The 27,227-nt window shown below is 40.2% G+C and overlaps 1 protein-coding gene across 7 annotated transcripts in view; it reads right to left on the bottom strand.

Moving 5' to 3' along the window:
- The window catches only part of Satb1 (SATB homeobox 1), a 91,088-nt gene that overhangs the window by 43,328 nt on the left and 20,533 nt on the right, over positions 1-27,227 (bottom strand). For all 7 annotated transcript variants that reach the window (XM_051204219.1, XM_051204218.1, XM_051204216.1 and 4 more), the window contains exons 2-6: positions 24,759-25,003; positions 21,037-21,213; positions 20,152-20,278; positions 19,272-19,395; positions 2,455-2,566 (exon numbers count right to left, since the gene is read on the bottom strand). In XM_051204219.1, the coding sequence (XP_051060176.1) occupies positions 2,455-2,566; positions 19,272-19,395; positions 20,152-20,278; positions 21,037-21,213; positions 24,759-24,969 (751 nt within the window). In that variant the 5' untranslated portion in view covers positions 24,970-25,003. The remainder of the gene's footprint in view (positions 1-2,454; positions 2,567-19,271; positions 19,396-20,151; positions 20,279-21,036; positions 21,214-24,758; positions 25,004-27,227) is intronic.

The following is a 27,227-nucleotide window of genomic DNA, read 5'->3' as shown; positions in this document are numbered from 1 at the left end:
ATATGAAATACAAAGAAAGGATGGGTGTTGATGGTGCATGCCTTTAATCCCAGCTTTTGTGAGGCAGAGGCAGACACATCTGTGAGTTTGAGGTCAGCCTACAGAGTGAGTTCCAGGACAGCTAGGCCTACACAGAGGAACCCTGCGTCAAAAGAGAGAGAGAAAAAGAGCACACACTGAGGAGTAATGGTGCCAAGATAATTAAGGGCACAACTTCCCCGGGCCCTGGCTGTGTTTTCCTCTACAGACAATTCCACACACTGAGTGCAGGACAACACTACTTCTCTTGTTTTGAAATGTAGCTTAAATATAATGCAGTGGTTATCAACCTGTGGGTCAAGACCTCTTTGGCAAACCTTTATTTCCAAAATTATTTATAATACAATTTGTAACAGAAGCAAAATTAGAGTTATAATAAGTAGCAACAAAAAACAATTTTATGAGGAACTATATGAAAAGATCATAGCATTAGGAAGGTTGACAACCACCGATTCAAGGCATAAAATCTACTACGTTCACATTTTTACATTTGCTTTAGAGTCAAACTATTACTGATTCTCAATTATAAGCACAAGAAGGCTTACAAGCAATGGCTGTTTCTTTTAAGATGGCATCAAGAATATTGTTGGCTTAACAGCAATGAGAAACCGTGAGCTAAACTAAAAGCAAATAAACTCTGATTAAAAAAGCTAGAGAAAACAACTGGAAATGCTTCCATATTATATTAATTCTAGCAATCCAGACAAAAGGAGGAAGTAGGCTACAAAATAATAAGGTGGGCACAACAGCTGGCTGCTCCTCTTGGCATCACGTGTGGTTTGTTTCACTTAAGTCCAATCATGGACACAAGGGTATCCCCAAATACTTCTCAGGGTAAAGCGAAGACACAGAGTGGAGAGCACGCCAGCATACCCTGCGTGGCTAAGGCTGGGAGGCTTTTAATAGAAGTGTAGTTCTCACCAGATGCTAGGACAGGGCAGAGAACTGTCCTCGTACAATGGTGACGCTGTCACGCTTCTGCAATTTATTTCCACCTCCCTAGGATGAATGCTTCTCCCTTGGCTAGAGCACTTATGTGGATTGGCTGGGAGTCAGCACTAAGTGTGTCAAATGCTATACTGCTTGTTACACATAAGAGACTACAGAGATGCTAAAACCAGAGTGTGATAGAAACAGGTAAGCCTTTTCAAATGTCCACACTTCTCATGTACAGACTCAATTTAGACTTTAATCGTCATTTCTCTTTTCATTAAATGTGCAGATTTTATGATCTGGTCATATTGCTATACTCCATGATATATGCAGAATATAGCTAAGAATGGAAAGAAACCTCCAATTTCTATCAGTGATATCAGCCCAAGTGGGCCATTCACATGAAACAGTAATTCAAGCAATTATTTCGAAACTTGATGCATTGTCTTCATTATAGCCCTAAGCTATAAAAGGCAAAGAATGTGTTTTGGTAGATGGATGGCCTTTCTTCAAATATTAAAAGCTAAAACATGCTCAAAACTCGGGTCTCATCTCTAAGTCTTTAGGAAAAGTTATTATTGTTGTTACTATTAAATGAATGGAATTGGCGATAAAGATTAACAATACTGTGTATATGAAACATCCCATCCTTATTAATTTTAAGATGTACTATTTGGAAGATACACTTTGGGAAAGAAAAAGGTACATTAACCTTAACCATAGTGTTTACTCCCATGAGCACTGACTGACTCACAAAGAGAAAATGCCGGACTCCAAACACTCAGCCACAGCATGCAGCCGTGACCTGTCGTTTTACACCTCAGCTCATCTTGATGCATGTCTTATGTAACACATGCTGACCTAATGCAGCATGTGCAGAGAGGGCGCTGGGCTGGAACTGAAAGTTCAGAGATGACAGTGTTGGTTCTGTTCCAGGTAGGAAAGGAGTGAGCTCACTAAAGTGCCTACCCATGGGGTCTGGAGCCATAAAACCACTCCATCTCAATGGTAAAAACAGAACAGTGTTTACTAAGTTGAATGCAGTTAAATATTGTTCAAAAGCTGGTGCGAAAACAGGCCCTTCCTCTTTTTTTTGCAAACAAAAGCAAAAATCCTTAAAGCATGATTATCTCTGTGAGAAATCACAGCTGATATTAGTTATTCAAGGCCTGGTTAGGTCTTCACTGAGATGTTACAAAATGACAGCTCCCCTCCTCACGCCTCGATTTCCTGCATGTCTGACAACCAAGTCAGTGTGGCTGATTTAAACACAAACATTTATTGAATTTAATTATCTCATTATACTCATACCCACTCCCCCACCCCCAAAGAAACATTCTAAATTGATCTCTAATTGGGCAATCAAAAGATCTGGCTTTCGATGTGACTTTGATAAACCCCCAAATGACATGCAATGCTATGTTGCCACGGCAAGGGGGTGGGCTTTTTTTTTTTTCTTTCTTTCTTTCTTTTTTTGCTTACCCATCATATCCTTTGTCTTCTTGAAATGTTTGTACCACCTTCCAAATTCTTGACATTTTGCTGCTGAGACATTTGCATAGTACGTGCTGTTCACAATGGAGGAGATCATACTCTGTGTGGAGAGGGAGGAACATGTATAATGGTCACATGGCACAAGGCGGGTACCCACACGTTAGCTGTGCAGAGCTGTACCTGCTCTCAGTTTCTCTAAGCCATCTGGGAGCAGAGCTTCAGCTTCTTAGAATACATGACACAGATCATCCAATGCTTACTTAAGCCCCAAGCAGCCCCACACAGTGTGTGCGCTAGCACACAACCTTTCACCGTACAAATGTGCACCCATCCCAATTACTCCAAACCCACAAAGCTGATGTTAGGATATGCTGCAGCATAGTAGCTGACCCCCAGATGTTTGTTATCTCAAGCTACCAGGCACCAGAGCCATGGACACTGCTGGGAAGCTTGTCGGGAATGCAGTCTGGAACCCTCATTCACACCTCCCCAGCAACCCCTGGGTCTCACAAACATCCATCAGCACAGCCAGACATGATCAAGTAGGAGAGATGGGTTTTGTATTTTCATGTTCCACCATATGGACTTCAGCTGCTGGTACAGTTAACAGTGCTCAGAGGTCTCACTCGAGAGGCAAACTATCTCAGAAGACCAGCATCTTTAGACTTGACAGCTGGCTCTACCTAGTAAAGCTTGAGTTGAGCTTCAAATGACCAGATAATATATACATTTTGTGCTAACTAACATTTTAAGAGTCTCATCCACAAAGAAAAATAAAAAGAAAGAAATGTGTATTTGTCATTTTTCTCTTGGGAAAAGAAAAGGTCTTGAAGAGCTAGGCATAGTGGTGTTTGCCTTTAGTTCCAGCACTTAGGAGGCAGATCTCTATGAATCCTAGGGCAGCCTGAACCTGTAAAGTTCCAGTCCAGCTCAGACTGCATAGTGAGACCCTGACTCAAACAAACAAAACAGGATTGAAAATATCCAGCCATATAACAAATAAAAACAAAGACAATGATGTTAATGTATCACTAAAGTTTAAAAAAAAAAAAAACCAACCACATTTTCAGTAAACAAAGGCATATTTTCCCTGATAATTTTGGTTACAGTAATTCTGTGACTTAACTCCTGGTTCACCTACATTCCCTAACAGCTAAGTTAACTCCCTGTTGAGTTTAAGAAGTGACACTGAAGCACCAAGCCTTCTGGTCCTGACAGCAGAAACTTAAGAGCTTACATTTCAGACCTGGTTGGTCTACAGAGAAACGGCTTACAGAGGACTCCATTGTTGGGAGGAACGAACAACCTGAAAAGCCAGTTTGGGGACAAGAATATTTTTATATCATTATCTTCTTTAAGCTACTTCAAATGTAAAGCTCTTGGGGCTATTATTAACTCTGACATCCGCCACCATGTTGGTTTAGTAGCACATGCATTCCTGTGCTGTGTAAGCTTGGGGTCTTCTGAAGACCTGGCAGCGGTACATACGCTTGAGTTGCATTATTTATGTAAAACACAGCCATCTCTCCACTGAAGCGCCGTGATAGCCCCCCCCCACTTTCTACTTTATCATCATTTTTACATTTTATTTCTCCAAAAAAAACATTCTTAATGTGCTTGTGAAGCCCTGCCATTAATCCAATAGCTTGCAATTTCACTAAGAGCCTCCCCCAGTCCACAGTGCAAAAAGACACTTAGCAAGGTGCCAAAACCAGAAAGAGAGGAGACTACCCGACATGGTGAGTAATCCAATGGCTTCCATCTCACTTACTCTCCCGTAACAATGGATCAATAATGTGAGGCTCTAATAAAACTATTGTGATCACTGGCAGATAACTGGTGACTCTACAGACGGGTAACAGCTGATGTTCATCCACTGTAACCCAATTTCTAAAAACATTATTACTCTTTACCTAGACATTCTGACACCTTACTATTACTACCACACAGCATGGGAGGCTAGCCTTTCAGGGACGCACAAGCTTCCTAAATTCTGCAGAGGTTTCCACTAAGTATCCAGTCTACTTCGTTTCCTGAGTTCTGCACATTACACATGCTTGTTGATGCACTGGCTGGTATGGAGGACACAAAGATGAGTAAGACACAGCCTCTGCCCCAAAAGTTTGCCACCTATTAGGAAGCAGGTAATGTACTAGATCATTTTAATACCATACGACTCTTTGCACCAATGGTGGGAGCAAGGGGGGGAATGCATAATGTGAGTGAAAAACATTCTGAAATACTTCCATAAAATTAAAGCTCATATGTAAAAGTGCTATGCAGTTCATTATTATCCATATGTAGAAAATAACATCCATATGTGCCCTGCCATCAAAGCTCCACTGCCCCTGGTAACCCTGGTCTGTCTGTAGGCTATGCCCTAAGTGATTTTACTGTTTGTAAGAGTACCCTCTGTTCCTTCCTCATTTCTTACTTCCTCATTGGGCTTTTATTATATGATAGCACAGAGCTGTCAAAGATGCCTTCAATGGTCCAGCCAGAAGGCAAAGCAGCAAAGGAATTACATAGAAGACAACTGATTCCCATGCATTTTTCCTGTGATCTACTCTCTCTCTCTCTCTCTCTCTCTCTCTCTCACACACACACACACACACACACACACACACACACACACACAATTAGGATGCTTTAAGTAACACAAGAGTTAACAGAACTTTCAGAATGATGTCTTTTGTGTATATGTGGGTGTGTGGAAACCAGAGGTTACTATCAGATGTCATTCCTAGTCAGTTTCCACCATGTTTCCAGACACAGTCTCTCACTAAATCTAGAGTCCGTGGATGGATTCAGGTGACTAGCTGACCCATCTCCTCAGTACTGGGATTGCAAGCTGCTACTCGAGGCTATGTATGTGCTGGGGATTCATCTCAAGTCTTTGCGCATGTGCAACACGCACATTGCCATCTGAGACATCTCCCTGTCTCCACAGGATATTTTCTTAGGAAAACTGAAGGGTGCAGTGATTAAGTGTAGGCAAAGGAAAGCAGGGCAAACAGCAAGGAAACACCTTCTCATTTGTTTCTACATCTCAGCTCAGTGTAGCTGGGGTGCATCTCACAGCAAATATCAGGAAGGCACACCCAACCCTCACACTGGGATGTAGTCCCATGGCTCCTCCATCTCAGCCTGGGAGCTGCTCATCCTTCAGGCTCTAAGGCTGATTCTTCCAGGCCTTCCCACCTTTCCAAATTAAAGCAGGCTGGGCCACCCCAGCTAGCACTTCCTACATGGAACAATTCTTCTAGACCTATCTCCAGACAGCCTGAATGCTCAGCACAAGGCTGAACACACCTAGTGATGGCAAGCCACGGGGACATCCTCTTCCCCTTTATCCTTCAAGGTCAAAATCAACAGCATTATTGTCAAGTGAACCTTTAAATCCCAATGCGTTAGCCATAAGAACCTCTGCTCAATGATTTGCAAGCAATCCCTTTCCAGGTTTTTCAAATCAACCCCACAGATGTCTCCAAAGAGGCTGCTGGTGGCTGCTGCTTTGAGCCCTTGGTACCTATTTGTATGAGCTCTTTGAAAGACACAGTTTCTGTGGCAAGTTTTCTAGTCAGTGGCCAGTAGGGTAAATACATCAACATTCTGGGAGGCAATTAATCCAACTGACTAAATCTCTGATGCTAGAAATCCAGAGTTCAAATGCTGACGCAGGGCACACCAACCAAAGCACAGGTTGAGGATCCCAGTGTTGGGAGATAGAATTTAAAAGTTGGCAGAAATTGGCCATGGGTCTCCTAACTCCTGTGTGACACAATATTCTCATCCTAGGAGCCAAGTTGTAAGCTTTTCTAAGATCCATGAAGCACATGTCTACTCCCTATGAGGGGCTTGGCTCTTTCCGAGTCTGCTAAAGTTCCGATCTGTAAGGGTGCCATCTTCCCAGAAACCCCAGCCCTCTAGAAGGATACCATCTGCCACAGGCTGAGCCTCCTTTTCAGCCAAATACATTATTTATAACCTTTCTAATTGTGAAAAGGTAAGGGTGGAATTTTTCTAAAGCCTGACTTACATATTGTTGGAACATTCTGAACCTTTGCTCGAAAATCTGCAGGTCTCTCAAAGTGAAAAACAGAAAAATGCAAGGAACTGGTTGAGGTTACATAATTTTCCCAAATGTTATCTTTCAAGCCCCTGCTAGGGATTCACGCACGATGTAGTTACTGTGCATGTATACTGCACTGGAAAATGAAGGAAGGTGGCTTGCTTGTTCAGCTTGGTCATCGTAGTGGCCCACGGTACTGGTGTGGGAGAAGGTGCAGCCCTTCTCAAGAACAGGATTGTCCACCAGGGAGGGGTGGTGATCTGATTACCCACAAATTGCTTTGTTGTGCCTTTAACAACCCCCCTCAAAAAAAAACACCCCAAAACAATGCTAATCAGGTTATTCAATCATTTAAACCAAAACTGTTCATGCTTTTCTGCCAAATCAACCAACCACAGCAAAATCTGTTATCTCTGATTGCTCAGCTTCCAGTCAAAAAAACCAGTTAACCCCCACTATTCCAAAACTTTTCCCAAAAAAAAACCCAAAGCAGGGCAAGCTAGGGAGAAGGGGGAGGAGGGCAGGCCCTTTCTCAAGGGGTGGGGCTGCTCTGCATTTGCTTACAACAATACACTCCTAGGCTGCTGGCAGCTAGCAACTCCCTGGTGTTTCTGTGGTCTCCATGCAGCCCTTCTGCTAATGCTGTGGCTTTTTGGACAGGACTTCGATGCCAGGATCCTAACTTGCATGGGACTTGGGTCTGGGCTAACTGGGGTGGGAGGAGAGAGAGGCAGCTTCTACAAAATGGTGGTTCACCCATGCTGAAAGCTTGCCGGCTCCTTCAGCAAGAGAGGGCAAGGGCTAGCACATCTTATTTACACAATTATCTAAATACGATTAAACAGCTGATGGACAAATATTAAACTGGAAAATGTATAGTCATTTCAGCTTAATGTAATCCTCTTTCTGTAAACACCCAAGATGATTTTTTTTTCCAACCAGAACAGTCCTGACATCTCCTAAGCCTAAGGGTGAATAGCAAGAGATTGTTTTTGATAGTTATAAATATTCAAAAGACATGCAGGCCATCTGCTTTCATAATACAGGTAAAGCAAGACTGAAATGGTGGCTGCTGTATAAAAATGATTCTTTTAACAAAGTCTTCCTCTCCTCGAAACTATAAAGACAGATGTCAAAAACTGTTTACACAGAGCAATCAGGAGCGTGTAAAATGTAATATTCCTTTTACACACAGTGCTTGCTAAAGAGGTTTTTTTTTTTTTTTCTTTTTCTTCCCATCTGTGTGTTGCAACACATTTCTACAAGTTAAAAACATTTTTTTTTTTCAAACAGAGATCTCATGAATACCCAAAAACATGCGATCTGGTTTCTGAATGCTAATTAATTTCAACTAAGGATTCAGAGTATCTTTTTCCTGTAGGAAGGAAGGTATGTTTTGAATTGGAGATCTCCAGAGAGATAACAAGGGGAATAATCTCACACAGGCTTGATTCTGTGAGGCCAATCTCATGGTCTTACCTCACCTAGAAGGTATTTGTTCTACCTGTTCCTGAAATGAAGGCACATCATGGCTAATGTCTTTGGCATAAAGTCAAAAATAATTGTTGTCTAAAAGAAATATCTACACATGGAAAATATACAAAAACAAAAACAAAAAAATGACCTTTAACTCCTATCTAGTCTGATTCTGTGAAAAACCAGTGCTAGAACACTAATCTTGACATAACCTTTTTATTTATTATATTAGTGGCAAGGAGAAATGAGACACCTTTAAATTTTTCAATAAAATGAACATTTTTCTGAACAATATGCTGAACTATCAGCTCATATTTCTTTCTTCCTTTCTTCCTTTCTTTCTTTATTTGAGAAACACAATTTCCCAAGCTTCTCCTTAGGCAGGACTTGGTTTCCTATGGCTGAATTTTCTTAACAGTTCTTTTTATGTCTGTGGACTTGAACTTGCCATCAAACACAGCTGAATCCGTTCCATATACAAATATTATTGTGATGGAGATTCTTTGTTACTGGAGCCTTGTTTGAATCCCAAAGCATATAAAATCCCACAAACAGGTTCTTTCTTTTTAAAAGGCACATGCTATGGGGTAGTAGCAGGGCCTGAAAGGGTTGGGAATTGGCAGGTAGTCCCCAACTGGTATTTGAGGATGGGAAGGATGGCAATGGGCTTCCATTTATGACAGCAAGTGACAGGATCAGTAAGTGTGCGTCACACTCTAACACGCCTGTTAGCTGTATATGTCCCCCAAATTCTTCCCTCTGAAGCCTCTATTACTCTCTAAGCTATTCTCTTGGGAGATACAACCAAAGCACATCTGAAATCTTAATTTGTTAGGAAAAGACTTGTAAATTTTACTTAAACTCCAGTTGTCAAAGTTCAGGAATTCCTGCCATTCTTGATCAATCCTGGTGCCCACGAATGGCATTTAAATCCGCCACTACCAAAAAAAACGAGAACTCATTATAAAGTTCTGAAGGAATACCAAAGGAAATGAAAGAAAACACTCCCATCTCTGCTCTCATTTCTTCCAAACCCATTTTCAAAAGGTGAAAACATCATTTTTTGCAAAGCACAGGTATCTTAATTATCTAATAACACCAGTTGGTAGCTTTTAAAGAAAATGCTGGTGCAGTTACTATGTTCCTTCCATATAATTAAAGTAATTTTATATAAACTCCAGATAATATATCATTTGACCAAATTCTCCATCCTGTTCTCATTTCTTCTACAACAAAACCTTCAAACCACTTACATAAATATGCAGAGCTTAAATTGTAAAGTATTTGCCAAAAGGTATATTATCAGTATTAGTAGTAAGTGTATACGGTATTTCAGAATAAGTATACATAATATAGGGAAAATGGAAAGGTAGTCAGCACTGCCTGTCCCAACAGAGGTGAGAGTCTATGAGGGGACTGTCTTTCCAGAGACACTAGGGGAGACTCCGTTGTGCTATAAGCACATCACTCTCAAACACACACCATGCACACTGCTAACTACAGCTGTGTCTGCAGGAAGCTCAAGTCTCTTAGCATCTTGCCTGTGATATAATTATTAAAAATATGCATTATTGGGTTAAGTATAACAGTGATCTAAGTTGACTTTACACAAGCACTTTCTTTAGATATGTCTGTCTGGTTAGATCTGGTTTAGACAAATCTGGAGTGATGTCTGACTGCTCCTCTCTGGTGCCCTTGAGTGGATGTATGCACAGTTCATCTTCACAGGAAACAATTTCTGAATGTAGAAAGGAAAAACTAGCCTTGTTATCAGTTCCTCAGATCTTCTATACAGCATTGGCAAAATGCTTTAAAGAGCAAGTAAAAACAACTCCAGTATTTTGAATAATTCACTTTTTTAAGCAGAAATACTTGTGCTAGACTCTGAACCTGTCCACAGGTTCAGGTGTGTGTGTATTGGGGTGGGGGGCATTCCCAGCATACACTGGGTGTGGGACCATAGGACCTCAGCAGCCCTTTGTGCAAACCCTACTCATTTCCCCAACAAAGAGCATCATGCCTTCCAGTCTGCTCAAGCTCTCCCAAGTCTACTATGGGGTCTACACACTTCATTCTCATATGAATATTATCTCAGGAAACAAAAAGAGGAAGCTTGCCCTTCCTTGATGTCCATATTTTGCCTAACATTGTTAGCTCTCAGACAAGATTCCCCATGTCTACTTCATAAATGTAAACCAATGTCACATCTGGATTAAACATAGAGAAGAATAATAGCACTGGTCTGGCTTCATCCCTATTAATGTTCAAATTATCCTTCAGTTTAGGAAAATGCTGCTGGCCATTGCCTCACAGTGAGATGACAATGTTGGGATGAACTGCATGGCACAAAATAAAGAGCTCCATCCACGCTACTGTGGCGGGTGCTCCGAAAGATGAGTGGACGCATAAATCCCTGAGGCTTTCTACAGAATGACTGAACAGTTATCTACATTTGCAGTTCTCTCTAGTAGGTGACTCTAGACCTTTGCACGGCCAAATGCAGATCGTATGTTTAGGGCTCTGAATGAAGTCTGCCATGCCAGACACTGGCTTCAGAGCAGCGGCGGAGTCATGAGCCAACATAGGGTGAGTTCTCCAAGTTGGCAGCATCAGCACCCGTCTCTAAATCACTGGGCTGTTATTGAAACCCACCCCACCCCTCTAATCTTTCCCTTAAATTTGAGAAGAAAATGGACAAATGAAAGTAACAGTTAACAGGGGGAAAATGTGCATCTTGAATATGGCACAATTGAAACTACCCTGAGAAAGCTAAATGTGCATGTAATAACGCTAGAAGCATGTCAACAAAGTTTCTGCCTCACTGTAATATACCATTAGCTCATTTTTAGCATTTTTCATACTGTTCTGCTTAAAAACAGGTAAGTTCTGCAATCTATCAAGAACAAAAATATGAGATTACTGGCAATGCAATAAGTTCTCCTATGCAAAGATCAGGAGTCATTTGCTCTGGATGAGGTAAACTCCCACAGGCATAAGTAAGTACAATTGGGAAACAGTGTGCAAAGTAGGATACTGTAAATAAAAATGTCTACAAAGCTCTACCAATAAAATTACTAATATCACCTATAAGTGTATAGCAATCATATGATGACATCCTGGTGTAGCAAAAGTTCCTGAATTCTTGCCATGTGTCAGGGTCTGTGATTGCTGGACTTGTGTGAAAGGCACTTGCTGAAGACCTGAGTACAAGCCTGGAACTCGTTTGGTGGAAAATGAGAAGCAATTTCAGAAAGATGTTTTCTGACCTACAGGTAAGTACCATGGCATGTCCCTCCTCAAACAAAACAAAGAAACAACGTAGGTCTGTTGACAGTCAATTACAGTAAGCCATTGCTTCACAGGTTTCAGAACAGCTTGGAGTGCTGAGTGTGTGAAGGGTTGAAGGGTGGAGGAGAGTTGGGGTGCTGGAGAAGGGGGGTGAAAGTAGTTAACCACTTAACATCTGCTTTGCTGTTGTATTGTCTAAAGTATCAAATCTGTTTAAAAGCAAGTGGACATAAATCAGTAACAGAGTTATAGACTGAAGAACACAGTTTCCACCTCCCCTCACTTTCATTAAACACATTATAATTTTATAATTATTTTAAATGTGATACATACTAAGAGTATGTTAAAGTTCTGAATATATATATATACACATAGTTGTGTGTGTGTGTGTATTGTGTGTATACATACACACACACACACACACACACACACACATATATATATATATATATATATATATATATTCTTTTACTTTTTCACAAAAGTTTGTGGTTGTTTACATTAATGAAAAAGGGAAAAGCCTGAATCAAAATATATCTAATATATCCAGCAACAAACCTTTCTTTCTCTTTTTTTGGTGGGGATGGGGTGAGACAAGATTTCTTTGTATAGTCTTCGTTGTCCTGAAACTTGCTCTGTAGACCACGCTGGCCTCAAACTCACTGCCTTGACCTCTGCAGTGCTGGGATTAGGGGTATGAGCCACCACCACCCGGCTACAAGCTATTCTTAAACCATGTGATACACAGAGACACGATTTCAAGCCATTCATGCCACTTAGACAAACAACTCAAGTTCCTGATCTGTCCACTTTTGAAGTGAAAATTAACTATTCTCGGTGGCTTGGGGGTGTGCACTAATCCTCACAGCAACAGTAACACCCTCTCCATCCTTTCCAGGTGAGGGCATTGGAGCATGGGAAATGAGCTGCTCCCGACTCTGACGGCTTGGGCTAGCTCTGATGCTTGAGCTAGCTCACTGTAGGGATGGAGGAGACTGCGGTAGAGAAGCACGTGTGTAAGAAGACAGGAGACCAACTGAGGAAATCACTAGTCTAAAAAAACCAACACAATTAAAAAGCAAAAAGAATGAAATCAAGCTGTCAGTAACCTGGACATCAATACAGGCAGTTCCTGTTGGAATGTGTTACAAAACTCAGACCTCTTTTAGTCCAACCCCACATTTTTGATATTTTTAGAACAAACACTAGATAATGGGACAAGTGTGGGACAGTCAGAGGTGCCTAACAGTGAAAGACCATGTCTTATTTCACAGGTAAGAACGAAGAACGAGATCTCAGCCAGCAGTGGCCATTAAGGCTGCAATTATTTACCATCTAAGGTATCATCTGGTTTGCTTCTTTAATGTCTGGGAGTAAGCTAATAAATTAGATTAGCATTTCTATGAGAAATTATTACAGTGTAAAAGAATATTTTCTAATGAAAATGATGATTAAAGAGAACAAAGTTTTAGAGAATGAAGACAGAGAAAAAGATAGCTAAAAGCAACCCTCCTCTACAAGGAGGGACCCTGCAGCATTGCAAATTAACTGTCCATGATGCATGATGGCACTCCCAAATAACACTGCATCTTAGACCACAGACCCAGAGTTTCCTGGAACTCTCTCTGTAAACCAGGCTGGCCCTGAACTCACAGAGACCTGCCTGCCTCTGCCTCCCAAGTGCTGGGACTAAAGGCGTGCACCGCCACAGTCCAGCCTACAGTCATCTTACATTTCTGTAGTGTCCTTCATGCACACATGCCAGGGTCTTTTACAATCATTATGAGTTAAAATTAAAACCAAAGCACATATAATTCCTAATAGAACTGCTTTAAAAATGCTAAACAGGACAAATAACTTTAAGGTTAGATTTAAACGTCCCAACAGCCAGCGCGTTCCTTGCCTCAATTGGCAATGAGTTGCAGAGCCCGGCTGCTGCTGCCCTGTTATGTTAAAGGCCTGCTTGTGTTTCTTTATACTCAGAGCATGCTATAATCAAGCAGTTTCCCAGGAAAAAGGGAGAAGCTGGTGTGCGTATCTGTTTGAGTGCTCGGAACCAGAGGGAGGGGGTTGTTTATGAGTTTGTTAGGGGTCCAAATCTGGCACTGAACTAAAGTACATTAAACAAGCAAATCAGGATAAAGCCCAACTTGAAATTTCAGTACTGAGAAGGAAATTGCTCAAAAGCAGTCTCAAGCTAGTTCTGTTTAATAAGAAAATTCATTTGATTAGCACAATTTGCTTCTCAGTTCTTAAAAAAAAAAAAAAAACAATTAGAAAGTAGTGTTTAATGACCATTCTCTCAGACTAGATCTTCTCTTAAGTCTTGGAAATATTACTAGTTCACACACCAGAGGGCAAGGGGACCATGCTTTCCTGTTATGGTTATTACACTACGCTAGTGATTCTAAGGTCAAAGGTGACCTTTTCTTAGGTTTAAAAAACTCTATTTTGTGAAAATTAAGTACTTACACATTATTAAACACATGAAATTGGCATGGCTACAGTTAACCTTTGTGAAGATAGAGCCAATAAGATATTTGAGATCAATTTATGTAAGTTAGATAGTTGCTTTATTAAGGTTAGCTCTTAGGATTAATAGATTTGAAGAGAAAGCTAACCAAGTTACTATAAAAACCCCACATATGAAAATCAGCTAAGAATGAGCCTGATACTAGCCATAAGAAAACAAAACTTGCAATTTGTAGGATGTTTTCTTGTAGTTTAGACATACTGTAATATTGCTAAACAGTGATGTCCTGACTGGTTTAAGGGGACAAAAGTTAAATTATAAAAGTTGCATAATGTAGCCCACCACTGATAATGGTGACAAATAACAATCAAATAACAGGTAATTAGTTTATCGAGTACTTCAGCAAATACTAACAGCAAATTTTAATACACAGATTCCCCTTGTGGGTTCAAGGCCATCCATGTCTCATAGTGAGGTCTAGAACAGTCAGGATGACACAGGGAATCCCCATGACCAAAAACTGACTGACTGACTGACTAAATAGGTAAATAAATAGATAGATAAATAGATAAAGCAGGTTCCAATATTACTAGAATTGAGGGAAACTTTGTAACTGTAAAAAGGAGAGAAAACTGTCCAGGAAACTCCCCTAAAAGGCGCAGGGCCATCAGCCACAGATGTACAGCTCTGCATTAGGAAGGGACAAAGACATCAAGCACAAAACTGTCCTTCAGGGTACCTGCCAGTTACATCCCTCTCCATCAGGGTAGACCCATCTGGTGATAAAAAGCTTGCACTGTGAAACAAATCTGAGAAATTTAACTGCCTACTAGATCCAATAAAAATGCTAAACTCTGGACTTCAAATCAAAAGGTCATCGTGGGCTCAACCTCATACTGACCCTGCAGATGTGAAGGGATGTGACCACAGTTGAGGACTGAACACTCAGAACTCTGAACCTTCCCAATACAGTCTTATCCAGCAGTGGCCTCTCCTCACCCCCAAACCCCACCTCTATGCCCTAAAATAGTCAACACACAAAAACCAAACATTCAAAATGCACAAGAGAGTAAATTCTCCCCAGTTACAGTAAACACAGTAGATACCTTTAAAGTATGTATCAGAACTCCAAGAGTGTCGTGAATACCTGGAACTACCTTTATCTGTGTGTGTGACCAAAAGGACCCTGGGTTTGGCTTCTGGGCTCTACACAGTCTATTGTTGCCATGGGCACCATACAAACATTCTGTGCCTAAGGTTCCTCATGTCAACATGGACCTAGAATTCTCTGCTACTTAAAGTCAGAAAGATACTGGGTACATCAAAAACAACACAGAGTTAAATACACAGTACTTTTTTCAGCTACTTAGAAGGATGCCTGATACACCGGCAGCCTGTCAATATGTTTTAAAAGTTTAATATATATTTTGGAATGAACAAGTGTATTAATATGTGAATATATTTCATAGTGTTATGTGAAATGTGATATATGAATACTGATGATACTCTCAGGAAAGAATATGACTAGTAATATTTCAAAAGTTAAGAAACATGTCATTTCAGTCCATATAACTGCAAAAACCAGGTATGCAGTTTTGTTGTTGTTAGAAAAATGCTCTATTCATACACTAGACTTTAACACCAGGTTCACAGTGTTATCTGCTGATGGAAAATCGAAAGCTAAGTTTATCAAATGCCTGTGAAGATGACTCTTAAGGCTCAAGGAACCAGCCCACTTATAGGCTAACTGTCAGAAGAAAATAGTATTTTACTATCTGTCTTACAAGCAACTGATAATAATAATAACTTTAAAATCCAAGATTTCTTGACAGATGCTGTCAGGAGAAGGAGAATTGGGAAATAGTCTCCTTAGTGTGATTTTCTAGACAGAGCACTCAACCTATTTCTGTGTCATTATGAATTGAAAACAAAAATGGCTATTCTCATTCACTTTACATAGGACTTGAGGCGGTCTGGAGCTATCTTTTCTCCAGGTAAAAAATAAAACAGAAAACGTTTCCAATGCCTTTAAAATATGGCACCAGCAATGTGTGATGGAGGAAGAGAGGTTTCAAAAAACGCACAAAGCAGACTGAAATAAAATCAGGAATGTCTGACCTCAACTTTTCTAGAAAGAAACATTAATTAGGAAGGAACAAGTGACCTTCTACTTATGGTACCTTTAACAAAATAATTTGTCCTTGTAGCAATGTGTATATCTATCTAATGCTTGATTGAATTTAGTACCCAAACTCTGGAGAAAACAAGCAACCAATTTAATGTTTTGTTGTAAATCAAAATATTTACTTTTATAACTCCCAGTTTACATCCTAAATCCATAACCCTCAAAAGTTTCATTGACAACAGGTTTTTTTTGTTCCAGAATCAGACTGTTTTTCTTCTATGTAGTTGCCATTCAGAATGCAACAACCGACCTATCTAACCACATCCAATGCAAAAGCAACAACAAAGCATCCAATCTCGGATCTATAATGAGCTAAGCATTTTTAACATCCTAGAACATTTTACAAAAATAAACAAGCACGTGATGCAGAGAACTTAATAAACTCATGTTACTCTGCTTCTGCAGATTTATGGTAGGAAAGTACTAACAGAAATAAAGGCAAGAGCTGTAAATCAAGCCACCTACCACTTATGGAATCTCTCTGCAGCTGGAGAAACCGTTAGAAACATTAGTGAAGTAAACACTGTTGCATCAAAACCGAAGTACCCATTGTAAAAATCAACACCTATTTTTAAAGGAACCATTGGGCAAGGACACCGGCAGAGCAAATCAGTATTGGGATCAGTCATTAACTGCAGCTTGACTTTAATCTGTAGGAACACCAGCTCCCACACTGTCAAAGGAGGAGCTCAGGGAAAGATAATCCCTTCTAATTCTAAGAATCCAGGTTCAACTGGACATTTGCTTAGCAAATATGAGCCAATCCTCCAGTATGCTGGAGGGAGGGCTTGCTCCCCAGGCAAGTTCCTAGTAAGACCTAATCCTCATCCCCCTACTTTTTCTCTACCAGCAATAGAGTTTCAACTCAACATACTATTTAGGGATCCTGTAGCCATTCTTGTTATTGGAATATTTTACCATATTAAAACAAAACCCTTTAGTTTTTAAACTATTTAACTATTTTGACATGTTCAACCAAACCCTTAAAGTCCATAATGTGACCTATATGTGTTAAATGTTTCCACATAAATGAATCAAATACTGCATGGGAGAATCAGGCTGCATTTTGTACATGAACAGTAGGCATTTTTCAACATAGTATTTATATCACCAAATCTCAGAAGAAAGAGGAGTTTCATCAAACACAGTACATATTTGGGGTATAAATGTTAGGAAGCCTTTATCACTCATCTTTCCTAACTTTACCACGAAACCAAAAGGGAAGTAGCTAATAATGAAAACATTTTGAATATCAGCTTCATGGACTCATTCTAGAGAAACAGAAGAGGATGTTGCAGAATTCAGAAAAAAAAAAAAAAAAACTTCATTTTGAGTTCAGTCTTTTTAAATACTAATTTCCAGTATCTGTTGCTTCTGCTAACATATGCATGATTATTTCCAATGGTATTTTTAGAAAAGGGAAGACTGCCATTGTAGCTCGGGTTGCAATTTCAGCGTAGGTCAGTTAGTCACTTAGCTATGGTGATGGGGTCCTCCAGCCACACAAGGGCCCTTCAGCCTCTCTGAAGCTCTCTCTAGGAGAATCTCTGTGAGTTCAAGGACAGCCTGGTCTACAAAGCAAGTTCCGGGACAGCCATCAAAGTTACACAGAGAAACTCTGTCTTGAAAAACCATTAAAAAAAAAAAAAAAAAAAAGGAAACAAAGAAAGGAAGGAAGGAAGGAAGAAAAGAAAGATTGAAACAGCTCCAAGACTCAGATTTCCTGCTTCATGGTGGCATTCCTTTCTCATAGTGGCATTAAGTAAATCCATAAATGATGTATAAGGTATAAGAGGTGGGCAAATGTCACTGTACAATAAATACTTGCACCAGCTCAGAAAGCAGACCTCTAGTCTTTGCCTAGGCTGACTTCCCAAATCAGTGGCACACTGGGTCACATGAAGATATGGGATACTGCTACATGGGGTGTTTAGAATTCTGAATAAAAAACAACAACGAAGACAAAATGGTTCATTCTAGGTTACTCCTCCAATCTTCAAATGCTAATAACCAAGCAACATGTTCTCCGGCGTTGTCTTCACAACATTGTCCCAGAAGCAAGTCACTCTGCTTCATTATACCATCAGCTTGGCTTAACTGCTGGGAAGTCATTGAAATGACTTTTATTTTCTGGTTAAAATTTGCATCCTCTCTATTTTAAGGGTGAGAACAAGATAGATAGTTGCTGATGGGATAAATGAATTGGTTTTTTAAAGTCTGCTCTCACACACAAGAAAACGAACATTTAATAACACAGAGACTAGGTAGTCTGTGGCCATAGCTTAACCTAGAATTGCTCCCTTCTTAAATTGCTATCATCAAAGCAGAGCTCAGGCCTGTAATGGAGCAAGGCTGCAAGTGTGGGCTGCTAGGAAGTGGGAACAGAGCCCCACACGCTTCCCCTTAAGGTACGCTGGAATCCTCACGAGCCTTGCACTAAAAATACATGGAACAAATGCCTACTACTAGGCGTCCTATAAACAAGCTCTGAGACCCTCTTCACTCCAGAAAAGCTTACGCAGAGTAATACAAGCACACCAATTAATACTGCATCCTAGAGTGACCATACCAGAGGTGAGGATGCTGGGGCTTGATGCGGCCCCACATTCTGGTGGTGCCACCCACCAGCTCAGTGTCATCAAAAAGGATGCTTGGTTTTAAACCTGGCAACACCCTAGAGTTTTAGTTGCCCTCTACCAAAATTCCTTCCAGAATATGAAAGGCAACAATAATAAACCTATCTCGTTTCAAAATTCCCTAATGGTGAAACAGGCATCTCAAGGAAAAAAAATAATGTCCATTTTTAAAAAGTGAACTAATTCTTCAAAATTGGTTATAAACTCCTAATGGGCAATAATTATGGACCTTTTGTTGCAGGCAAGAGATTTCTTATATTTATAATTAACATACATACATAATTTACAATTATTTTTCAGCAAACACCATATAATGGTACCATGATTTTATGTCGGCAGCACGCTGAAGCTATGCACAGAAACTCTGACTCTATCACCCATAAACCAAAGCTGAGGGGGTCCTTCCACTGCTAGTCTGCTTTAGAGCGGGCTCGGGGTATTCGGCAGTGGATCAAAAACGTGCTGGCCTCCTCCCCCTACCCCAAGGGAGAAAGGACATAAACTCTTCAGAATGAATAAGGCACCTTCTCAAAGGTTACCAGTGGTCAAATCACTTAGCATTTTTAGCAAATTCTTGCTTCACATACCAGTTGCTTGAAGCCAGGGATCCCCATCAGACCTCAAGTGGTAGCTGCCCACGATGTCTTATTATTTATGACACACTATGCTAAATACCTGTGAAAGGGGGCACTCCTTGGCCAACGAACTCTGATTCATATCTTTCAGTAAGTCCTTCAGAGCATTCCTTACTGTGGTGTGCGACCATTGTTCGGGAGGCAAGTCTTCTAGTTTGGGGCAACTATTTGAGACATAGATTAGAAAGGGGATTATTACAGGATTGCATCCTGCTGCAGAACATTCCTTTAAGACAGACAGATTTCATTTTGCGAATCAAACAGATGCATCTGGAGATTGCTCTCGGTCTCCTGATTGTTCCGATTAGTTAATTACTTTATACAACACATCTGCTGTATCGATGCATGAATTATACATCAGCTGCCTGTGGTGGCTATTTTTTCATGTTACTTCTACCTTCCTGCTCTGATGCGCTTGGGAAGACAATTTAAGGTGTGCTGCTTTCTCACGAGCCACTGTGAAAAGCATTAACGTATTAACTGATTTCCTCCCACTACTCTGTTCATACGAATTAAAATGGCAAAAATACAGATATAAGTAAATAAGATCATAGCAAAACGAATAAGGCATTCTTTCACAAAATGTACACAGATGGCACTGTTCATGATATGCAAAAATATTTTTTTCTTAAGTAAACTTTATGTAAAATGCCTTCTTGTAATGCATCATTTAATTGACGAAAAGTAAAAAGTCTTATCTTTTGATAGCATGCAAAAAATGCAGAAATTTCAAGGGAAGGAGTTGATTTTAAAGTCATACATTGAAGCTGGAGAAAATAACAGAAGGGGTAATGTTACCAAATTAATTTGGATTAGCATGTCTCAAACGCTGAGTAAACAAAAGCTGCAAGCTGGCTAGATAAGCTTTGTGTCCACAGGTAGGGAGAAAATTTCCCCTTAGAACTGCTGCCTGGACTCACCTGTGTAACTGGATTTTGAGTGTGACCACATGATACACATCTTGAAGCATATCTGCTACTGTAGCATCAGGGGCATCTGTCACATAGGACAGTGGAACTGGATTCCACTTCCCAACCTGGATGAGCCCTGGTCCAGATAAAAGAGAGAACATGCTCAGTGATGGCTCTCAGACTCAGCAAGAGGGTGCCATGCTCTTATGCACTGGGCCCTCCACAAGCAATATTGTTATTTCTGTGTGAATGGTTCACCTCCCCTCAAAAAGGCAGGTCAATGAAGATATTTGAAGCTTAGCTTTCTAAATTGCAAAATTATGTAAATGATGATAGGGGTTGTTTATTATTTTGGAAATAAATACCCATCAATAAAACCTATGCATCAGGCCACATTGTCCTAACTTACAGGAAGTTCTAATAAGACATAGCTGAACCGGTTCTAAATGGCTTTATGATTTAGATAAGATTCCCTATTGCAGTGGGAATCAACATTGAAAAATACTTTACAGCCCATAAAACCATCAGAAACAGAATAAAAGAAACAGAACTAGATATTCAGTCATAAATGCAAATTGACTCTCAACAGTCCATCTGCTCAAATACGCTCCTCACTTCCTTGTGGGTCCTCAGTGGAGCAGATTATTAAGGTCAATAAGCATACTAATGATTCAGCTGAAGTAATTTAAAAAAAAAATTTACCTCGACATTCCACATGAGCAAAATGTGTGTTAACTAAACCAAACTGAATTAAGCCAATTTTTAAAGCCACAGTCTATAAGGAACCAACATTAAACATAGGCTGCAGCTCTTTGAATAAAATGTTCTCTGCTTTGTCTGAGAGGCAAACAGGAGGGCCAGCAACTTCCCAGCCCCCCCGAGCGCATCATTTACCTTTGGCCTGGGCAGCAGAGCTGTGCGAATAGCCTAGAGACAGCAACGCCATCTCTATCAGCTGGTTGAAAAGCATATCCTTTCTCACCAACACAAATTCTGCATGCTCCTCCTTGCAATCATACTCAATGGCGTTTTCATAATGTTCCACCACACAGAAAACTGGTAGCATGGTTCCTATCAAAAAGACAGAGAAAAAGACAGAAACCCGACAATCTTCAGAAATAGTCTGGAGCTTCCCATGTAGACTGGGGAGAGACACAGGCACACAAACATGCAGCCGTTCACTGTTTAAAAGTTGCAAAGGAAATGCTTTAATTTCCTTTATTTGAACTTGGTCCTACAGTAACATGGGCTCGCCTCTCATTTTAACAGTTCATCTTCCAAAGCAGTGAATGCAGAATTACTTTTCTGACCAAACAATAACGCTGACGAGTGACAAATAAGTGTCTGGTGTAATTTGCTGGAAGGACCTTATAGTGCACAACAGAGCTCACTGCACTTGTCTTCCTAGGACCACCTTCATTCTGCATACAGGCTTCTGCTAGTAATAGGTTTCACTTGCTTGTGTCCACATTATCTGACTATACAATTATTTTTTTGCCCTTTTCAGTATTTCCTCTAACTGGTTCCATAAAAGGAACACAAAACTTAACCAATCCAACGCTCATAGACACTGTTGCAATGCACATAATGTAGAAAGCTTACACTTCTATGACTACCCATTCCATCCACCTAAGGAAAAACATGGCAGTAGCCATAAGTTTCTAGCACTGACATTTCTGCTACAGTAAATATGGTAAAAAAAAAAAAAAAAAAAAAAAAAAAAAAAAGGACAGAGAGGAAAAGGAAAACCAGCCTTATTGAGCTGCATGACAAGCAGGCTGCATGGGCCTGATGCTTCTCTGTGCCTTTCTTTCACCCAGTGCAGTAACTCAGTGGCACAGGCCACATCACTGTTGGGAAAGAGGCTTGGTCTAGAAGCTGGAAGCCATCTGCGGTGGCACTCAAGGTATTAAGGCAGTGCACTGTCAGATTTCCAACAGTTACAGAAAAGGGTTAAAAACAGATGCATCTGAACAGTACTGTGGCACACTGCCAGGAGGGTATCATCTTTAGCATAAATGATGACAAGGGTTACTTTAACAGGGCACCCAGGATCCCCAATTAGTTCTACAATATCGCTGCCTGTATCGGCTCCGTACCCTGGACTCACACTGGACTTACAGATCCCTACTAACTTCTGACCGTGGCTGCGGATCAGCATTTCCTATTGCCAGAGAGATCCTTTGCAAATTCTCTATTTGCTCGTTTCTGCTGAACAAAAGCCGGCCATAAACCAGCTACATCTTTCCACATGTGTGTCTTCACCAAAGCTTTGTGAACTGTTCACAAGAGATTCCAGCTCTGACAATTAAACCCCTTTAGGTTTACTTAGAAAAGCTCACAAACTCATTCGGAAGTACCAGCAGGCTAGGCTTGAAAAACAAGCCGCAGAGCTTGCCAATATTCTTGTCATTCATTCAGCTGTTTTATACCAGAGAGAGAACCCGTCAGGGATCAGAAGAGAACTTGGGGAGGACCGCAGCAAAAATAGCAATATGCAAACTGGTGATTTCTTCCTTGGCTTGAAGGTATTTTGGCAAAATCTCTTAAACAAATAAAAACACCCAAGCCCCCTTTTTTTTTTTTTTAAGTGCTTTCTCAGCTTAGCCACAATTTTTATCTAGCACCTGTCAAACAGAAACCATGCACATGAAAAATAAGATTTAAAGAAAAAAAAAAAAAACTACTGAAAGGCTTAGAATTTTTTGCTTTTTGTATTAAGCGCAGAACCTTCCACAATTAAACTGTATATTTAAAATTTGGAATTTTGAATGTAATACAATTTTTTAAAGGATTTGAGCTGGAATGCGAGATGATCATGCTCTGGCTCCTTCTCCCTGTCTACTGGTATCTGTGGAGTTGGGTTAGCAAGCCAAAAACATGTATACTGGTTTTTCCTCTCATGGAATCAGAAGTCTCAAGCAGGGAGCTTTTCAGACCTTGGCTCTATGAAATAACTGAAACCTTTTCAAACCACAGAAACAGCCTGGGTTGACTCTGTGTTTTACTGATCAAATTTAAAGGTTCCTTATAGATAATAAAGGTGGCTACAGATACGGTAGCAACAGGATCATCAAATTACAAAGCCGGTGCTAGGTCGTCTGGAGAATTGTCCCAGTTGCCCTCCCCTTAGAGGGAGTAAAGTTAAACAGGAGCCTTCCCTGGACTGCCTGATTATTCGAGCTGGTGTTTGGCCAGACTTCCAACTACAGCAACTTCATAGCCTTCCTGCATTAGAAAGGGAGAGTACTGGTCACTGCTGAAAGCTAAAAATACCACATGATTTAAACCTGAAGGCAGTCTTAGAGGCTTTTGCTGGAGGTTTATGAGCCTGTGTAAACAGCACGGCTGCCATAAGGAGCAGTGGAGTCTGTAGAATCCTTGTCTAAAACTGTCCTGGCATTAAAGTTTGCTGTGCAAATATCACATAATACCAGAGACAGCTGAAATCTCCTATTTAGGAATTTATGGAACTTGTGTTTGCAGGCATCAGAAGGTCTTTTTTATAGAACCTCAGCGCTACACAGTACAATATTAATGCACTCTGTTTGAAAAGCCATAATAAATTATATTTTTAATGCTCTTGCCCTGGCTTAAAGATGCATACATTCTTGGCAAACAATCAATAAATAGGGTAATCATGAGTAGAAGCCAAAGAATTTGCTGAAGTGCTGTTTTTCCATTTTTAATAGATAAAGATCTAACAATACGGACTGCTGTGTCTGTTTATTTCAGGATCAATATATTCTTTGTTTTCGCCAAACCAAGGAAAAAAATAAATGATTGTATGATAAATGTTATGCATCAGACACAATGAAATTCCTCGGCCCCCTAACTTTCTCTACTTAATATTCGTGGTTGGTAAAAGATGGCATTTTTATTCTTTGCTTAGCAAAAGCCCAGAAAATCTGACTCCCATGTGTTATTCAATCACAAAATAAAGATTCCTGTGAGGCACACAGGATAGCCCACATAGTAAGTGCCCTGTGGGGACAACAATGTCCAACACAAGCAAAGTTGCTAAAATTCCATCAATTTAATTTTGGTAGAAAACCACTTGTTTACATTTTCCCCTTTTTTAAACTTGCCTAAATTTTCCTTTCCTTTACCAAAAATACTCAAGTATAGCAAAAATTAACAACTAGAATCAGCAAGTTTTTCACTGTTAAATATTACTTTGCTCTTCAGAAAATAAACCACAATAAATTACATCACAAATCTTTGATCTCGTGTCAGATACATGTCCTGAAATCCCCTTACAGTTAGTAATCTCAGGGAAAAACACCTATGATGATGCTCTTCATCACGGGAAGTTCAAGCAGCAGCCACCTGCACATCTGTAAACGCACCAGTGTCTACGAATGGACCTGTGTAAATGGAGACTATCCAAATATTCCAATACTTCCAGTCTTGGGTAGAACGAGGCCCCACTCAAAAACAGCACTCACGCTTTCAAAACATGATTGACACTACAGCCCAGAACGTCACTTAATTTCACATCAGAAAGAGATCTAGAAAAAGAATATTCACAACATGTCCCAGTCCCACACCTCCACATAGGGTGGCCTTGGGCAGACACCAAGCAGCTTTCCAGGATTTGGCTGGTAAGCATTTACCTTTCCTAAGGTTGGTTTTCATCAGATGGCCCGAGTGTTTCAAAGGCACTCCCTGCATCTTTGCGCCTGTGCTCCCAAGCCTCCCTCTGCCTAGTGGGCTTCCGTTCTGCTCCAGGCGGGCAATCTTGGCTGGTGGACCCTTCGGATCGCTCACATTGTTAGACATTTCCGAATGTTCTTTCCCCTGAGTTGCCTCGTTCAAATGATCCATGCTCAGTCACTGTCTTACAGATCACCTGCCAGAACTGGAAAAGAAAGCGTTATCAGTGGGTGGAGGGCTATAGTGATGCCTGCCCCGTACACGTCTTATCCCTAGACATTTCCCTCCACAAACACATTTGTGCACCTATGTAATGATGCACAAGACCTTGTTTCTATATACATTAACAGAATGCTGTGGAATCTGTGCCAACGTACGTGAATAAAACAGTAATTTCTCAGCTAAAACTGCGAGAAAAATGGGCTTACTTTCAGAACAAGAATACCATAAGGTAAAAAGAAAATAGCAAATTATACTCATGTACTCTCAATTTTTAAAAATTAAAAATTCATGACAGACTATGACTGCAATACTTCTAATGAAGGATGGAAAGATTATCAGTGTAAAGCATCAAGCTTACTAGGAGCTCACACTAAAGATACTTCGCAATCTATGTTACAAATGAAAACCTCAGCAGAGCACTGCACCCATTACTTTTTAACTTGCCACTTGCTTTAGGAGCTAAGGTATCGAGAAGTTTTGCACCAGTTATGCTTCAAGAGTTACAGGCTGTTAAAGGTCTCAAGCCTCTGGACAAGCATGTGACCCCTAAGCACACAGGGGAGGGATCCTTTAAATGTCTCATGGTTTTCAGCAGGACAACTTGTCTTTTGGAGTTAATAGGTGTCCACTGCTAACAGGATGCTGTTAATTTAAGTAGCAAAAAAAACCTGAAAATATTTTGTGATACACACAAAAAGTACATACATGAGGCTTATTTCAAAAAGAATAATCCTAACACTGTTGACAACATAATCTCCAATGTTAAAAAATAACCAGGATGCAAAAGAGTTAGCATCATCATAGTTTCAGAAAAAAAGTGAATTTTCAGTTTTATTAAATATTAGACTTCAACCTTGAATGCTGCTCATAATAAAGCAACTGGCACAATATACCAAAGTTACTTCTAAATCATAGTTTTAAATAGGGCCAGTTAACAGAGCAGGTAAGCAGAATTATGCTCTGAACTTTCATTAGCCTTGAAGTATTGGGGATATTTAGGAAAGCCACAGAGAATATGCCAGCTGTCTAGTATTTTGAACTATTCTATATACTTTAAAAAATAATTATTATACGCAGACTCTTTGGACCTGGATCAGCTGAGAGACAGTTTGTGTTAACATGGCTTTTCTATAAACATTTTTCTCTCATTAAGGCTATCTTACTTCATGTCACAGAATCAAGAAATGGGGACAGGCACATATGATCTGGGGACTTAAAGCAACCTTAAGAATGACAAACCAAGAACTACAAAGTTTGAGAAATAATAATGTATTGATCTTTGTCCTCCAGGGTGGCATGTTGAGAGCTAAAGGTTTACTTTTGATCCAGGTCCCATCTGGTTTTGGTTATGAGTTTCATTAACAATAAATGCATCTTCTTAAACCACTTTTTTATCAAGATCACTCTTTTCCATTATATTAAGCAGCAGTCTAAAGCCAAAATTAGAGTGATTATTAAGTTATTCAAAACACTCTATGTTTCATGTGGATCATAACGGAAGGCTGACTTCTCTCAAATTGGTTGCCTTACCCTGGAGCAGAAGATGAATTTTAAAACATATGAACAGAAAAAAAAATTAACCCTTGGGGCGACATATGAGAAAAGGGGAGAGGGGAATCCACAACAGCATCAAAGTTAATACTACAGAACACATTAGGTAGTTACGAGATCAGTACTATGAGCTGTCTGTACAGCAAAAGGGGTAGACTTCAATCTAGGTAACGTATTGACAGTCAAAACATCCCATAGGTCATGAGTACTGTTGTTTTGAATGCCCACCTAAACTATCTACCAGACACTAAGTCATTCTGTAAAAGGTTTGCACTATAAAGCAAAATTACATGCACATAAAACACTCAATTTAATACTCCTTTAAACTCTATGCCAAGGCGAAAGTTCATCAAACCTCAGGTTGGAGCAGAATCCAGCCACTGCCAACAGGCCTGCCTGGACTGACAACAGCTGGGACTAATTGTGGTCACAACCAATGGCCATCTCAAGAGTCTGAGTTACATATTTAAAAACCCATTTTAGAGCTGTATGGATGGCACACAGAAAACAGGCGACTTTCCCCAAGTCCCATTTCCCTGTCCATAAATTAAGACCACAGAGGAGCCTTCCTGGAACCAGCTGGTGAACTCCATCTCTGTAATTATTTCCTTTAAAAAGCAGGAAATAAAAATCGCAAAATTCTAATTTTAATAAAG

This window comes from Phodopus roborovskii, unplaced genomic scaffold (assembly GCF_943737965.1).
Source record: "Phodopus roborovskii unplaced genomic scaffold, PHOROB, whole genome shotgun sequence".
NCBI lineage: Eukaryota > Metazoa > Chordata > Mammalia > Rodentia > Cricetidae > Phodopus > Phodopus roborovskii.
Note: the sequence above shows the minus strand (reverse complement) of the source record. Positions and strands in the feature narration are given on the sequence as shown.